This window comes from Lolium rigidum, chromosome 6 (assembly GCF_022539505.1).
Source record: "Lolium rigidum isolate FL_2022 chromosome 6, APGP_CSIRO_Lrig_0.1, whole genome shotgun sequence".
NCBI classification, from domain to species: Eukaryota; Viridiplantae; Streptophyta; class Magnoliopsida; order Poales; family Poaceae; genus Lolium; species Lolium rigidum.
In genome coordinates, this window is record NC_061513.1 from 261,670,171 (window position 1) to 261,685,380 (window position 15,210).

General features: G+C 47.0%; 2 protein-coding genes across 2 annotated transcripts; one reads left to right on the forward strand and one right to left on the reverse strand.

The window, feature by feature from the left end:
- The first annotated feature begins 5,398 nt into the window (after positions 1–5,398).
- Positions 5,399–9,451, forward strand: LOC124668327 (DEAD-box ATP-dependent RNA helicase 14-like). Its single transcript, XM_047205489.1, has 11 exons — positions 5,399–5,463; positions 5,620–5,742; positions 5,832–5,900; positions 6,172–6,441; positions 6,614–6,964; positions 7,054–7,331; positions 7,487–7,795; positions 7,866–7,916; positions 8,000–8,041; positions 8,117–8,161; positions 8,963–9,451. Exons 2-11 carry the CDS (start codon positions 5,653–5,655, stop codon positions 9,036–9,038), a joined length of 1,581 nt encoding a protein of 526 aa, XP_047061445.1. The 5' UTR covers positions 5,399–5,463; positions 5,620–5,652; the 3' UTR covers positions 9,039–9,451.
- Positions 9,452–9,754: 303 nt separating this feature from the next.
- LOC124668328 (phosphoenolpyruvate/phosphate translocator 3, chloroplastic-like) lies at positions 9,755–11,948 on the reverse strand. Its single transcript, XM_047205491.1, has 7 exons — positions 11,451–11,948; positions 11,184–11,336; positions 11,006–11,091; positions 10,783–10,867; positions 10,573–10,695; positions 10,224–10,422; positions 9,755–10,140 (listed from the first exon to the last, which is right to left on the reverse strand). Exons 1-7 carry the CDS (start codon positions 11,931–11,933, stop codon positions 10,070–10,072), a joined length of 1,200 nt encoding a protein of 399 aa, XP_047061447.1. The 5' UTR covers positions 11,934–11,948; the 3' UTR covers positions 9,755–10,069.
- Between the last annotated feature and the right edge of the window lie 3,262 nt (positions 11,949–15,210).

A 15,210-nucleotide genomic window follows, 5' to 3' on the forward strand; every position in this document is an offset into this window, starting at 1 on the left:
CTTGAGTCTTCTTAAAATATGCAGGGATGAACCACGGGGGCATCCCCAAGCATAGACTTTTCACTTTTCTTGATCATTTTATATCATCCTCCTCTCTTGATCCTTGAAAACTTCCTTCACACCAAACTCAAAACAATCTCATTAGAGGGTTAGTGCATAATCAAAAATTCACATGTTCAGAGAGGACACAATCATTCCCAACACTTCTGGATATTACCCAAGGCTACTGAAATTTAATGGAGTAAAGAAATCCACTCAAACACAGTAAAAGAGGCAATGTGAAATAAAAGGTAGAATCTGTCAAAACAGAACAGGTCGTAAAGACGAATTTTTTCGAGGCACTTAACATGCTCAGATGAAGAAGCTCAAATTGAATGAATGTTGCGTACATATCTGAGGATTACTCATGAATTTTTGCAGATTTTTTAGACTCTCCTACAGAGAGGTCAACTCAAATTCGTGACAGCTAAAAATCTGTTTCTGCGCAGAAATCCAAATCTAGTATCAACCTTCTATCAAAGACTTTACTTGGCACAACAATGACATAAAATAAAGATACAAAGGTATTGCTACAGTAGTAACAAACATCTTGACTCAAATATAAAACAAAAAATGCAAAAATAAAATAATGGGTTGTCTCCCATAAGCGCTTTTCTTTAACGCCTTTCAGCTAGGCGCAGAAAGTGTAAATCAAGGAACATCAAGAGAAGAAGCATCAACATCATAGTTTGTTCTAATAATAGAATCAAAAGGCAACTTCGTTCTCTTTCTAGGGAAGTGTTCCATACCTTTCTTAAGAGGGAATTGATATTTAATATTTCCTTCTTTCATATCAATAATAGCACCAACAGTTCGAAGAAAGGGTCTTCCCAAAATAACAGGACAAGATGCATTGCATTCAATATCCAAGACAACAAAATCAACGGAGACAAGGTTATTGTTAACCGTAATGTGAACATTGTCAATCCTCCTCAAAGGTTTCTTTATAGAATTATCAGCAATATTAACATCCAAATAACAATATTTCAATGGTGGCAAGTCAAGCATATCATAGAGTTTCTTAGGCTTAACAGAAATACTTGCACCAAGATCACATAAAGCATTACAATCAAAATCATTGACCTTCATTTTAATGATGGGCTCCCAACCATCTTCCAACTTCCTAGGAATAGAAGTTTCAAGTTTTAATTTCTCTTCTCTAGCTTTAATGAGAGCATTTGTAATATGTTTTGTAAAGGCCAAGTTTATAGCACTAGCATTAGGACTTCTAGCAAGTTTTTGCAAGAACTTAATAACTTCAGAGATATGACAATTATCAAAATCAAAACCATTATGATCTAAAGCAATGGGTTCATTGTCCCCAATACTCTGAAAATTTTTAGCACTTTTATCACAAACATTTTCAGCAGTTTCAGGCAATTTTGCATGCTTTGTATTACAAGTAGAAACATTGCCAACACCAATTATTTTACCATTGATAGTAGGAGGTTTAGCAACATGTGATGGCGCGTGATGCACACGTCCGTTGGGAACCCCAAGAGGAAGGTGTGATGCGCACAGCAGCAAGTTTTCCCTCAGTAAGAAACCAAGGTTATCGAACCAGTAGGAGATGAAGGCCACGTGAAGCATCAACATTACTAGTAGTGGTTATAGTCCAAACTTTAGCTACATTATTCTCTTTAGCAAGTTTTTCTTCTCTTTCCCACCTAGCATGCAATTCAGCCATCATTCTAATATTGTCATTAATTCGAACTTGGATAGTGTTTGTTGTAGCAAATGACTTAATATCTTTAGTTTCATTAGGCATAACTTTCAGTTTTAAAAGATCAACATCAGCAGCAAGACTATCAACCTTAGAAGCAAGAACATCAATTTTACCAAGCTTTTCCTCAACAAATTTGTTAAAAGCAGTTTGTGTACTAATAAATTCTTTAAGCATGACTTCAAGACCAGAGGGTACACTCCTACTATTGTTGTAGGAATTACCATAACCATTACCATTATTAGAAGGATATGGCATATAGTTGTTGTTACCAAAATTATTCCTGTAAGCATTGTTGTTGAAATTATTATTTTTAATGAAGTTCACATCAACATGTTCTTCTTGAGCAACCAATGAAGCTAAAGGAACTTTATTAGGATCAACATTAGATCTACCATTAACAAGCATAGACATAATAACATCAATCTTATCACTCAAGGAGGAGGTTTCTTCAACAGAATTTACCTTCTTACCTTGAGGAGTCCTTTCAGATGTGCCATTAGAGTAGTTGATCATCATATCATCAAGAAGTTTTGTTGCAGCATCCAAAGTGATGGACATAAAAGTACCTCCAGCAGCTGAATCCAATAGGTTCCTCGAAGAAAAATTTAATCCTGCATAGAAGGTTTGGATGATCATCCAAGTAGTTAGTCCACGGGTAGGGCAATTCTTTACCAAATATTTCATTCTTTCCCATGCTTGGGCAACATGTTCGTTATCCAATTGCTTAAAATTCATAATGCTACTTCTCAAAGATATAATTTTAGCAGGAGGATAATATCTTCCAATGAAAGCATCTTTACATTTAGTCCATGAATCAATACTATTCTTAGGCAAAGATAGCAACCAATCTTTAGCTCTTCCTCTTAAGGAGAAAGGAAACAATTTCAGTTTTATAATGTCGCCATCTACATCCTTATACTTTTGCATTTCACAAAGTTCAACAAAATTATTAAGATGGGCAGCAGCATCATCAGTACTAACACCAGAAAATTCCTCTCTCATAACAAGATTTAGTAAAGCAGGTTTAATCTCATAAAATTCTGCTGTAGTAGCAGGTGGAGCAATAGGAGTGCATATGAAATCATTATTATTTGTGCTAGTGAAATCACACAACTTAGCGTTCTCAGGAGTATTCATTTTAACAATAATAAAAATAAGTAAAGCAAAACAGAATTAAATAAAGTAAAACAAGTAACTAATATATTTTGTGTTTTTGATATAAAGAAAGCAAACAAGACAGAAAAAATAAATAAAGTAAAGCAAGACAATAAACAAAGTAAAGAGATTGGATGTGAGAGACTCCCCTTGCAGCGTGTCTTGATCTCCCCGGCAATGGCGCCACAGGTTTTATCTGCTAAGTCCGAAACACCGACGAACTCTAAAACTAATTGAAGAATGCACACAATTTATTCAACAATCATCCACCCAAGCTGGTCATTGTTAGATTCTGTGAGCCACACATAGTGAAACCCTCTCTCATATGTCGCGAAGATGGGTCTCTTAGCTGGTAGCTCCTAGTTGAACTTGCACATTTTCTCATTTAGCCACTAGGAAAGCACGAAGTTTGAGCCAGGGTGTGTTGCGCCTAATGGTTGTATGCAACACCCAAGATATAGATTCTACCTTATCCTTTGGTCTTCCATGCAACGCTCGTAGACATGTAATTCTTGCTTTTGCTCCAATTGCATAATCTAATTCCGGTGTTGTGATGATGGCTGCAATTTCTGACGTGACAATGATATGGACGATGGAGATGTATCGAACTTACCAGTAGAATAAACTGTAAGCACATTCTAGTGTATATCACATCATGGTCTTGTTGAAATAGTTGTTGTTCATCAAGCAAATATGGCAAGTGTACTTGCTCCAATACTTTGGCGCACTAACTTGTGGATGCATCATTCGTTCTACGAAGAGGAACACCATGTAGCGCCGTGATTGGCCGGTTCGATGGCGCGTGATGAAGCATGACCTCATGCATGATTGAGCCGTGGCTTCTCCAATGTGCACGATAAGAGAACACATCTTACAGTCGTCCTCTCAAACCGTAAGTAGGAGGAGGATGAGGCCGTTGAAGTGGTTCACCCGGAAGGCTCAGTTGTATCGGAAGAGAGGATGGCGCGCCATCATCGTCTTCGCCACGTCGCGACAAAGACAGATTTCCCCGCAAAAAGGACATATTTATCCCTTCATATTTTCTCTGCTGCTCTCCAATCATGGCACAAGTAGGAATCCAAAGCGCACACACCCTAGCAAGCTAGCACAAGAAAAACACAAGAAGAGGCTCTCACTTTTTTGCGTGGGAGTATTTTGCTTGATTTGGCAAGGAAGTCCAAGCCCGGCAGGTCCCTGGCCCCTGGGCCTGGACGGGCCCTGCACCTTTTGAGCTCCCCGATCCCACCACCACTTGTCCCCGGCTGCTGCGCAGTGCCCACCTGTCCCGTCCCGTTTCCATTCCGACGCAGCTCGGCTCGGCGCTCGCCCCTCCCCTCCCTTCCCCCTATCGAGGCCTCCGCTCCGCTTTCCAATCCGTCTACTTAACCACGCCAGCGGAGGCGAGGAAGGCGAGAGGGTTCCCCACCCAACCCTTTCCTCCGTCCGCCGCCGCCAGCCGCCCGCAACCCGCCGTTCAACCTCTAGGGTTCGTTCCGTCCGCCCCCCTCCCCGATCTCTTCCCCCGCCCCGCCTCCGCATTGCTGCCTGATCTGATTCGCGGTCGGTCGGTCGTGGTTTTTTTCTTTCTTTCTCGCGTAGGGTTCGGAGGAGGAATGGCGACGCCGGGGCCCCGCTACGCGCCGCCAGATCCGACGCTGCCCAAGCCCTGGAAGGGCCTCATCGACGGCACCACCGGCTACCTCTACTTCTGGAACCCGGAGACCAAGGTCACCCAGTACGACCGACCCATGGGCCCGCCACCCGCCCCCGTCGCGCCGGCGCCGGCGCCCGCCCCCGTCGCGCAGCCACAGTACCACGACGAGAGGCCCAGGCACAGAGACAACCCGCCGGAGGTAACCAAATCATCTCCCTTTTCTGGGGTTTCTTGTTCCCCTTTCCCCCGGTCGCTTCCGTAGCCTGCGTAGGTGTGTATAAAATGTACGAGATTCCCTTTTTTGATCTGTGCCCTCTGTCGATTGCTTAGCAGGATGCGCCTCCTGACCAGTTCGAGGTGTGCTTGTCTCACCCTTGTTTATTACCATCATTCTAGGCGGCGGATGTCACATTATGTTGCTCTTTGCATTGCGTTTTGCCTTGTCATGAACGCGCAGCATGGTTTAGGTCTTGAGGACATGAATGCCGCGGACTAGGAAGCAGGAAGTCTTGTGTTTTGGCCTCTAGCTTCATGGTTATGTGTTTTTGCATTGTGCTACTATACCTCTGTTCGGTTTTAATAGGCGCGGGGATATACGACAAGTGAAAACTAGCCGTGGTTCTAATCAAAGTCAATTAAATACGGACATAGCGAGTATTTGTCGCATCATGTGCGTGAGCATCGTATAGAACAAGAGCGCCGCTAACCATGGAGCGAAAAGCTCGTTCTTTTGGCATGTTTCGCTGTCTTGGCTCCTGAAAAGGGGAGATTGCATTTCATTAACTGCGCAGTATCATGACACCGTTGTTCCTGTTTTCAGCAGCGCCACGCCGAAAACCGCGCGCCATATGCTGACCACAAGGCGGCCAGGAGCGATCCTTCTTTGGAGGTAACACATCTTTCCATCACACGTCATGTGCTCCTACTTCTTATTGCGTTGCTCCATTAATGCACTAAGAGCGGCACGTAAAAAGCGATACATTGGGCACGCTCGTAGTTGATGTACGTTTCTTGTTAACACCCTGTCCTTTTTTTTTTCTTTCAGCAGCGCTATTCAGCTGGAGGGAACCCTGCAACTATGGCTCCCACTAACCCTGCCCCACAGGCTACCAATGGAAGCAGCATGTCGGTGGACGCCTACCGTGCTAAGCACGAGATTACCGTTATCGTACGTGTCCAGCTTCTTTGTACACCCCAATTACTCCTTGTCGTTATGCGCAATCTTGCTGAGCAAATTCATATCTTTCTATTTACCAGGGAAATGAAAAGCCAGCTCCATTCATGTCGTTTCAGTCCACGGGCTTCCCTGCAGAGATTCTAAGGGAGGTACGTGCACATACAAATAGCACACTGCCTTGCACGCTCTTTGACGTAGTCAACAATTCTAATCAGAGTCTGAGTTGTTTGTTGCCGTGCCCAGCCTTTTCATCTTTTTGCTGCAATATATGCTAGATTTTGTTTCTATATAGGTATAAAATGTTATGTCACATGACATATGGAGCCTTTTCTTCTTTGTCCTATTGTACGTCCGTGCTTGAATATATATGCTGTTATCAGATATAGTATTCAGTTATTCACATATTACTCGTGTCTACAGGTCCAACAGGCAGGATTCTCTGCACCAAGTCCTATCCAAGCTCAGTCATGGCCTATTTCTCTAAAAGGTCGTGATATTGTAGCTGTGGCCAAGACAGGTTCTGGAAAAACCCTGGGTTATCTACTTCCAGGATTTATTCTTTGTAAGAGCCTGCGAAACAATTCACGGGATGGACCAACGGTGCTGGTTCTCTCTCCAACCAGGGAACTAGCAACACAGATTCAAGATGAAGCAATCAAGTTTGGCAGATCTTCAAGAATCTCATCTACTGTATGTCCCCCTTATATCTCTTTACTCACATCTCTCATGTGCGCTTGTGTATCCACGCTGCTAGATGTTAGTAATATGCATGCTCATACCTAAGAACTGAAATTTCTGTTTTATGTAAACACATATAGTTGTTCTAATAGGATATTATTTAATCATAACGTTTCTTTCGCAGTGTCTATATGGCGGTGCTCCAAAAGGCCCTCAGATAAGAGATATAGAGCGTGGCGTCGATATTGTTGTTGCAACTCCTGGAAGATTGAATGACATTCTAGAAATGGGAAAAGTGAGCCTTCGTCAAGTAGCGTATCTTGTTCTTGATGAAGCTGACCGTATGCTTGATATGGGATTTGAGCCACAGATAAGGAAAATTGTGAAACAAGTACAACCTAAGAGGCAAACTCTTATGTTCACTGCCACTTGGCCAAAAGAGGTGAGAAGAATAGCGTCAGATTTGCTGACTAACCCTATCCAGGTTAACATTGGGAACACTGATGAGCTGGTTGCAAATAAGTCAATCACTCAGGTAATACAAAATGCAATTCTTAGGTGCTTCTATTACCAAGATATATTTTGTTTCATTGTTTTGATGAAGTGGTTTGTTACACTTTGCAGCATGTCGAAGTTACCACAAGTATGGAGAAACAGAGACGCCTTGAGCAGATCTTGAGATCACAGGAGCCTGGATCCAAAGTCATAATATTTTGCTCCACAAAAAGGATGTGTGATACTCTGTCAAGAAATCTATCACGGCAGTACCGTGCATCTGCCATACATGGTGATAAATCACAGGCTGAGAGGGATTCAGTGTTGAGTGAATTTCGAAGTGGCAGGTGCCCAGTTCTTGTAGCTACTGATGTCGCTGCTCGAGGCTTAGACGTAAAGGACATCAGGTTTGAACTATCTTTGCAACTTATAACTTTGAAGCCTCTTTGTAAATAGGTTACGTAGTATAGTTTGCAATAGTGATGGGTGAATACAAATTTTACTACTCTGTATGTTTTAAAAATTGTTTCACTGACAATCCTCCCTAAATCTTTTGGCACAGAGTTGTGGTTAACTATGATTTCCCAACGGGGGTTGAGGACTATGTCCATAGAATTGGGAGAACAGGTAGAGCCGGTGCGACTGGAATCGCATATACATTCTTCTGTGACAATGATGCAAAGTATGCTTCAGATCTTGTGAAGATTTTGGAGGGTGCAAACCAAACTGTCTCACAACAGTTACGAGATATGGTTGGCCGCGGAGGGTATGGTGGCAGGCCACGGGGGCGTTGGGCATCTTCTAATGATTCCTATGGTGGCCAGGGATCTTTTGGCGGCCACACTCGAGATAGTTCAAGCTTTCAGTCAAGGTGTGCATCATTTTCTATTTGGAACCTTCCTTTGAGTGTAGCACAAGCCTGATGTGATCATTATTTGCAGTGCCTATAACAGCAGCAGTCAATACGGTGGCACTCCTAGCTTCAATGCCAGGTATGACACCAATGTTTCTGTATTTCCTTCTTCTGAACAATCAGTACTCGATGAACCATCACTTACATCATTCATAACAGCAGTAACACCAATCAGACCAGTGGCGTTTCAAGCTTACCTGCCAGGTTAGTGTATAACTTCCTTGTTTCCAGCTTATACCCAATACCTGATAATTAATGAATTGCCATCTGACATAACAGTGGCAGCAACAATCAGTCGGGTGAAGGCCTCAGCTTTCATGAAAGGTATCATTTAATAAAGACATGCTTCCACTTGATAACATCCATCTCATTCAACAGAGGCACATGGTCACCAACTGTGGAGTTCACCTCTGCCCAATGTGTCCTTTAAATTCTTGAAATAAACAAGCAAATATCTGATTGTAGTATCACCAAGTGCTCTTGCTCTAAGATCATCTGTAGTATTTAGCTGAATGTACCTATATATTTTCCGGTTGAATTATTTCATGGAAGGTACTGTGCCCAATAAAATGGGGTTCTAGCTCATAAAAATTAATCTCACTCCACACAGTCACCAGCTTTGGAGTTCACCTGTAGCCGTGCATACCGCCTCCCTTAAGTTCATGTAATAAGCAAAGACAATATCTTAATGGAGTTCACCTGTAGCCATGCATACTGTCTCCTTTAAGTTCACGTAATAGGCAAGACAATATCTTATTGGAGTTAACCAGATTTGGAGTTCACCTGTAGCCATGCATACTGTCTCCATTAAGTTCATGTAGTAAGCAAGATAACATCTTATTGGAGTTCATCTGTAGCCATGCATACCTTCTCCTTGAAGTTAATGTGATAAGCAAGATAGTATCACATTGTATCGTTAACAAGCTACCTTGGTTGAAATATTGATCTAATGCCATTTCTTGGGTGGCATGCCTGTATCGCCTCCTGGTTGAACTATTGATCTAATGCCATTTCTTTACTCGAAGCAGAAAACAACTTATTGTATGTTTTGTTATATGTTTTATTTCTTTATAAACACAAGTCCACAAAGCTTCTATTTAACGACTCTCTTTGTTCAATTTGCAGGTTCTACAGCTCTAGAGGTGGTGACCGTGCTAGGAGCAGGAGTCCTCCCAAGGCCATGGGGGTCTCCAACTGGTAAAATGTTGTCCGGAAGATGGTGACGAAATGGGGTAGACGGAGTTGGTTCCCTAACCAAATTATAGTGTTATCTCTTGTGGTCGTTTGAGCAAAGGTTGTCCTGAACTTTGCTGACTTAGGTTAAGTTGTGTCGGGTATTTTGTTATGTCGATGAGGTGCTGCCTCGCAGGCGCACTTGATACTGTGTCGGTTATGGTGGTGTTAAAAAGTACTCTCGTGGAACCTGGAACCTTGGGCTGGTTAGCTATCTATACCCTGGTGGTCGCAGTAGTGTTATAATCCTCGGAGTCGAACGGCTTGAGCCGTGAAGTTTGGACGGAACCATGTAAGTTAAGTCGGCTGTTGTAAATGCCCTCGGCATGGCATGATGTTGGACCGAATGCCCCTATGCTTTGCATGAGCTGAACTTCTAAGTAACATTTGTGCCTTGTCTCTGCTCAGACAATGTGTCTCACTATTTGAGACTTGTGCTGGCAAAGTTCACTTCTAGTGATTTTACTCTGGAGTACTCCAGCTTCAAAGCATTTCTGGCTTTGATTGAAGGAGTATGTTACAAATTCCTGGACTGAAAGATTGATCTCATGATCATTCGAAGAAACTGGTGCCGTGGTACAAATGTACTACTTCCCTCTGTCCCATGAAATTTGTATTGGATATAATTTTGACAAATCTAAGACAACTTTTGTGGGAGTAGCGGTGGCTAGTGGAAAACTGAGCTTCACCCAATCTTTCTCATGGATTTATGTCTTGAGGAATGTACAGACCAACATCAAGTGTTTCTCAGGACTGTGATTATTCAGGGATTATGTTACAAACTCTTATAAGTACCAAAAGAAGACTGATCTTGCGATCATTCACAGTAGAAACTGTGGCCCCGTAGTACAAGTGTACAACTGGGGCTGGCAGGTGTACATTTTCCTCATCAAAATATGCCTTCCTATCTTGCTACCTCAAAAACACGTGTGTGAAAGAGAGAAGAAACAAAAAACGCTTTGGTGAAGAACTACTGTGACCAAAGGCTACTGCTACTCTTCATTGACTCTTGGGTTTACTCTTCTTCAGCCTGGAGTAGAGGTAAACACCGCCTAGTGCAGCACCAGTTCCTGCAGTACGAAGAGCAGTCAGATTCTGCAGTAAAAGAGATAATCTGGTCAAGTAAAACGAGGTTCAGGCTGTTCTTGTTTACCCAGCGCATTGACAGGCGAGATGGGCGTCCTGAAGAAGAGGACGGAGGACACGATGACCACCACCCGCTTCACGCAGTTGGCGACGGAGTGGGTCACGGGCGACACCCTCGCCAGGATCATGTAGGAGATCTTCTGGTAGCCATGGAAGCAGAGGCCCGCCAGCGCTGCCCTCACGCAGAGCTCCTGCAGGTTCACGCCCTACAGAAAGGACATCGTGCAGTTTGGTCAGTTCACGATATATTTTTTTTGATCTGAAAGGCTGTTCATAGTTTATTTTGAACAGGAGTTGTGATGCAACAGTCGAGTGATGTGCTTGTCTGAACAATTTCAAGATAGTGACAGACTCACAGTGCTCTGGAGGTAAGCAGGGGAGAACTTGACCCCTTCGGCGAGCAGCATCAGCGGGCAGGACAGCAGGAATGACAGCACGGTGATGAGCGAGAAGAGGTTTATGTCATCCATGGATTCCTCCTGCAGCAGTTACAAGACCCAGTTAACTAACTCGTCGGCTGAAAAGAATCTCAGCCTACTAAATTACTGATCACGGCGAAGAATCACCTCTTCGCCGCCGAGAAGCCGCTTGCTCAGCACATTCCTCGTCTGGTTGAGCAGGTTCGATGCCATGGCGCTCCAGAATCCAACCCTGCGTCAACGGGAGAAAGTGACAGGATTCCTCCAATTATTCGGGTTAGCGGCGAAAAGGGAATATAATCATCGGGGCATGATTAACTAAGGGATAAAAAAAATATGATTCTGGGACGGCCGGGGAGACGGGACAAACCAGTTGAAGGAGACCTCGGTCAGCGATGCCAGCGCGACGCCGCCGACAATCGGGACCAGAGAGCCCAGCACCATGAGCGAAGGCCACTGTAGGCGAACGAATCGGTTGAGCGAAAACAAGTTCAGCAGTGTGCTCTTTAAATTTCATTTCGGTTCAGAACAGAAGGGGAGTGCGTTACCTCTCCGAGGAAGAATGCGGAGAGCAGGACGGTGAAGAACGGCTCCGAGGCCTTGATGGTGTGCGTGAAGGAGACGGCCACCGCGCCGAGGCTCATGTTGGTGAAGACCGTGCCCAGCATGTGGCCGGCGGCGAGCGGCGCGATCTTGGCCAGCTGCAACGAACCAAACGGAAACATGAGCTTCAGTGTAACCGGCGCGGAAATTCATTCAGACGAAGCAAACAATCAGTAACTTCGATTGATTTCCGGCGCGCGGCTGACGCTGACCTGCGCGGCGGAGAGCTTTGGGAGCGGGTGGAGCCTGGCGGCCCACATGAAGAGGATGGCGAGGGAGCCGAAGCCGAGCTGGAAGGCGGTGATGGTGTAGGGCAGCGGGAAGGGCAGCGCCTGCAGGACCTGCTTGTTGTAGATGTTGAAGTAGATGTTGAGGAGGTACCATGCGACGATGAGGGCGCCGAGCTGCACCGCGCCCGCAATGCCGCCGCTGTCCGACGCGGCCGCCTCTTCCGCCGGGGGCAGCTCCGCCGCGGTCGCCGCCGCGGCTGCCAAGGCCGTCCGTGCTGGCCGTCTCGTCGAGAGCAGCGACAGGGACAGGGGAACGACGGCGACCTGCCCCCGAACCCGGAGAGGCGCGACGGCGTGGCGCGAGGTGGAGCAGGAGGCGGCGCCGGCATGGCGCGAGGTGGCGGAGGACGACGCCCAGGCCGTGGCGCGGGAAGAGGAGATGGAAGCCGCCACGGCGCGCTGCATCTTGCCGGATTGTCGTGGTTTGTTCACGCTGGCTGGTGCGTTATATTGGTCCCCTCCCCGAGGCAAGTGTGGTTTGGTACAAGGACGTTACAGGGGGACTGGATTGAATCTCGCCGGGATCCCGTACAGATTCGTGCCCACTAAATAGTGCCTTTTCAATGTACGTACACGTCGGAACATATAAGTATGTGGCCATCCGCCTCAGCGGAAGAAAAAGTACGAAGGTAGGCATTGGAGAGGGCAATAGCAGGAAAAGGCATAGAGTGCGAGGCAAATTTGAATACTCGTCGAACGGCGACAGATTCCATCGGGAAAGAAAAACCCAGGAAGAAACAGGCGTCACGAGTGGCGTGGGGATCCACGAGCGACGCGAAGGGAAGGCGGGAGGAAGGGAGCCTGCAGCTCGCGGTCTCACCGCACGGCCGCCGGCGGCGGCGTCAGCTGCTGGGTGGCTCCGTTATGACAAACGTCATGTGCGCGTCCTAAATAATGGCTGCAGCTGCGTTGGCAGTGTGTTATGGGCCGACACCTGCTAAGGTTGCATATACGGATGATCCTGATAAGAATCTCTAAAAAAAACTTTAAACAAGTAAATGTGAGAAAACTGCCAAATTTCATTTAAATTTATGATTATTTACAAAAGTTTGAATGAAATTTAAACTCAACAAATTAAAATAAACCATATTCTACTTGTTGTTGGTTGGGGCGTGCAACATGTCTGCTTCGTCCTCGTTCTTCCTGTTTGCCGTTGCTAGACGAGCCCGTCTCTCCGCCATTGCTCGTTCATCTGGCGGTGCAACATGGCCGCAGGCGACGCATGAGCTTGTCAGCAGCGTTGGGCCTTCGGCGCCGCCTGCCGCTGGCGGGACTCCATTCTGGGCGAGCCTCGCTTCCTCGTGGGTGGCCGCTTTGGACTGGCGCTGAGCGTTGAGCTCAAGCAGCCTCTGCCGCTCGGCCGTCATGAGGAGGCGACATGCCTCCTCTGTGGCCGCCTGCTCACGCGAGATCTCGAGGACGTCCTAGAAGTAGGCGGTGTCGATCTCCTCAAGCGCTTGCTCATTGATCCTTTGGAAGGGGTGCGTGTTAAAGGAGGCTAGTATCGCTGCTTGCACCTGGTCGTCATGGAACTGCTCCTTCTCGGACCACTGCGCCGCCTCCTCCACCGCCTTGCATCCGCGTTTGCTATGAATGCTTCGTTCCACTCGTCGAACTCAGAGTCATCGGAGTTGAAGACCGCCAGCTCAAACTCTGCGTCGGGTTGCGGCGGGTCCACGGGGTCTGGCTATGATGGTGGCTGCGTTCGTTTCGGCCTAGCATCAAGCATGGGAGTGTCGGTGGTGTAGAGGCAACTGAGGCGAAGGTGCCACACTAAATAGAACAGGCTCTAACAAGTGTGCCGGGAACCGGCGGGTTTATTAAACGGCGACCTGCCGTAGAGCATCCGAGGCATCGCATTTACGGTAGTATCTCCGCACGGAGAACCGGCGAATCCATTAACAGCAACCCACCGCAGAGCATCTCGTGCGTTGCATTTAAGGATGAAGCCGGCTGTAGACTCGCTGACATGGCAGTCCAACCCCTAAAATCTGACGTGGCATTGGATGCATGCGCACTCGTTTGGCAGGGCATCGAACGGGGTTGCCGATGCTTCTAGTGATCTTCAAAACTGACCGCCTATTTTTAAAGTTCGCCAATGTGGGTCTAAAGATAGCGCCGGATTTCAACAAGCTATTGGAGATGCTATGAAGCCCTCCGGTAAGAATGCTACAAAGAGAGCTACCATATGTGGATAATCGAGGGGCGGTGTCTCGGGGGGGGGGTACAAAGAGAGCTACCATATGTGGATAATCGAGGGGCGGTGTCTCGGGGGTGGGGGGGGGGCGTTTGATTGCGATAGAATCCGCCTCAGATGCATGATTTAATGTGCTAAAACTCAATCGATCTGGGACATATCGCACTACGATAGGGTCCGGCCGATGCGTGAATATTTTTGCGACGGCGACGGGATTCGCTGTGAAAGGCGCGGCGGCGATGCGTAGCCATGGGATAAGAATAAGAATCACGGTGGTGCACCGGTGCTGGTGGGGTGGCTGCCAAAGCGAAGAAAGCAAACGGGGATGGATGGAAACCGATAATGGCTGCTGCCGTAGTCCATCGTCCCCAAAGCAGGAGACTCGGTGGTGGAGAATGACGTGCCTGACGGCTGGACATAAAGCTCGACGATCATATGCTTGACTCCTCCTTTAGCTCGGTGTGTTGCATTAAAGAAAGAGAGCCAAACGATAATGTAAGATCATCTCCAGCCATGTCTTCAAAGCGATCTCAAAAGTTATTTGGAACGCGTCGGATAATTTTTCATTCTCAACCTTGCGTCCCAAAACCTTCTTCCGTCCGGCGCGGTCCAATACGCCCGGTCTACAGGGGACGATCCGGGCATGCCGGACACAACGAAAAGCGAGGCGGCCTCCTACCTGTCGGCGACCACATCCACAAGATTGGTTCGCGCCTTTTATTTCTCGGCGTGCCTCCCCTCCCGCGCCTCCCACCCCTCCGCCGCCGCTCGATTTGCCGGCCATTTCGATGGCAAATCTCTTCTGAGTCGGGCACCGTCGTGGCGGCTGGCTCTCTCGCCGGCCTTTTCGTCGCCGCCGCTTCGCCAACGCGTCCCAGAACGCGCCGTCAAATCCACCCCACCTCCACACACAAAAGGTGTTCGACGCCTTATCAGGTAGGCGCGATAAGACGTTGTTCGTTGCCTCCTCTGCAGCAGCTGAATTTTAACAATTAATTTTGCTTCAGACATGGATAGCGACGACGAGATGCTTGTCCGACTGTTGGAGGACGAGCAAGCCTTCGGCGACGACATTCGGGAGCATTTGTCGATCATCACGTCCCTCCAGAACATGCTTGACGCCGAGGCGGAGAAGCGAAAGAGGCCGCGCCGTGGAGGTTCAAGACCGGGAAGAAAGAAGTCGAAGCCCCGACAGAGGATGGAGGGGCATACCATGCTGCACAATGACTACTTCGCAGATGACGCAACACATGCCGACAATTTTCGGCGCCGGTATAGGATGAGAAAGGGTTTGTTCATTAATATCCTCCAAGGCGTTCGAGAGTTAGACCCCCTACTTCAAGTTGAAGCACGACGTTGCAGGCATAAGCGGGTTCTTGTCGATTCAGAAGTGCACCACCGCCATGAGGATGCTTGCATACGGAGCACCTGCCGATATACAGGATGACTACCTTCGCATGAGTGAGTCTATTGCCATTGAGTGCA

Bases quoted from the DNA above. Each gene is read 5' to 3' on its own strand.
- LOC124668328 (XM_047205491.1), bottom strand. From the start codon at position 11,933: ATGCAGCGCGCCGTGGCGGCTTCCATCTCCTCTTCCCGCGCCACGGCC. The intron at 10,868-11,005 runs GTTTGTCCCGTC...CCGTTGACGCAG, and splicing joins ACCGAGGTCTCCTTCAACTG to GGTTGGATTCTGGAGCGCCA. The intron at 10,423-10,572 runs GTGAGTCTGTCA...TCCTTTCTGTAG, and splicing joins CTGCTTACCTCCAGAGCACT to GGCGTGAACCTGCAGGAGCT.
- LOC124668327 (XM_047205489.1), top strand. From the start codon at position 5,653: ATGGCTCCCACTAACCCTGCCCCACAGGCTACCAATGGAAGCAGCATG. The intron at 5,743-5,831 runs GTACGTGTCCAG...TCTATTTACCAG, and splicing joins AGCACGAGATTACCGTTATC to GGAAATGAAAAGCCAGCTCC. The intron at 6,442-6,613 runs GTATGTCCCCCT...TTTCTTTCGCAG, and splicing joins CTTCAAGAATCTCATCTACT to TGTCTATATGGCGGTGCTCC.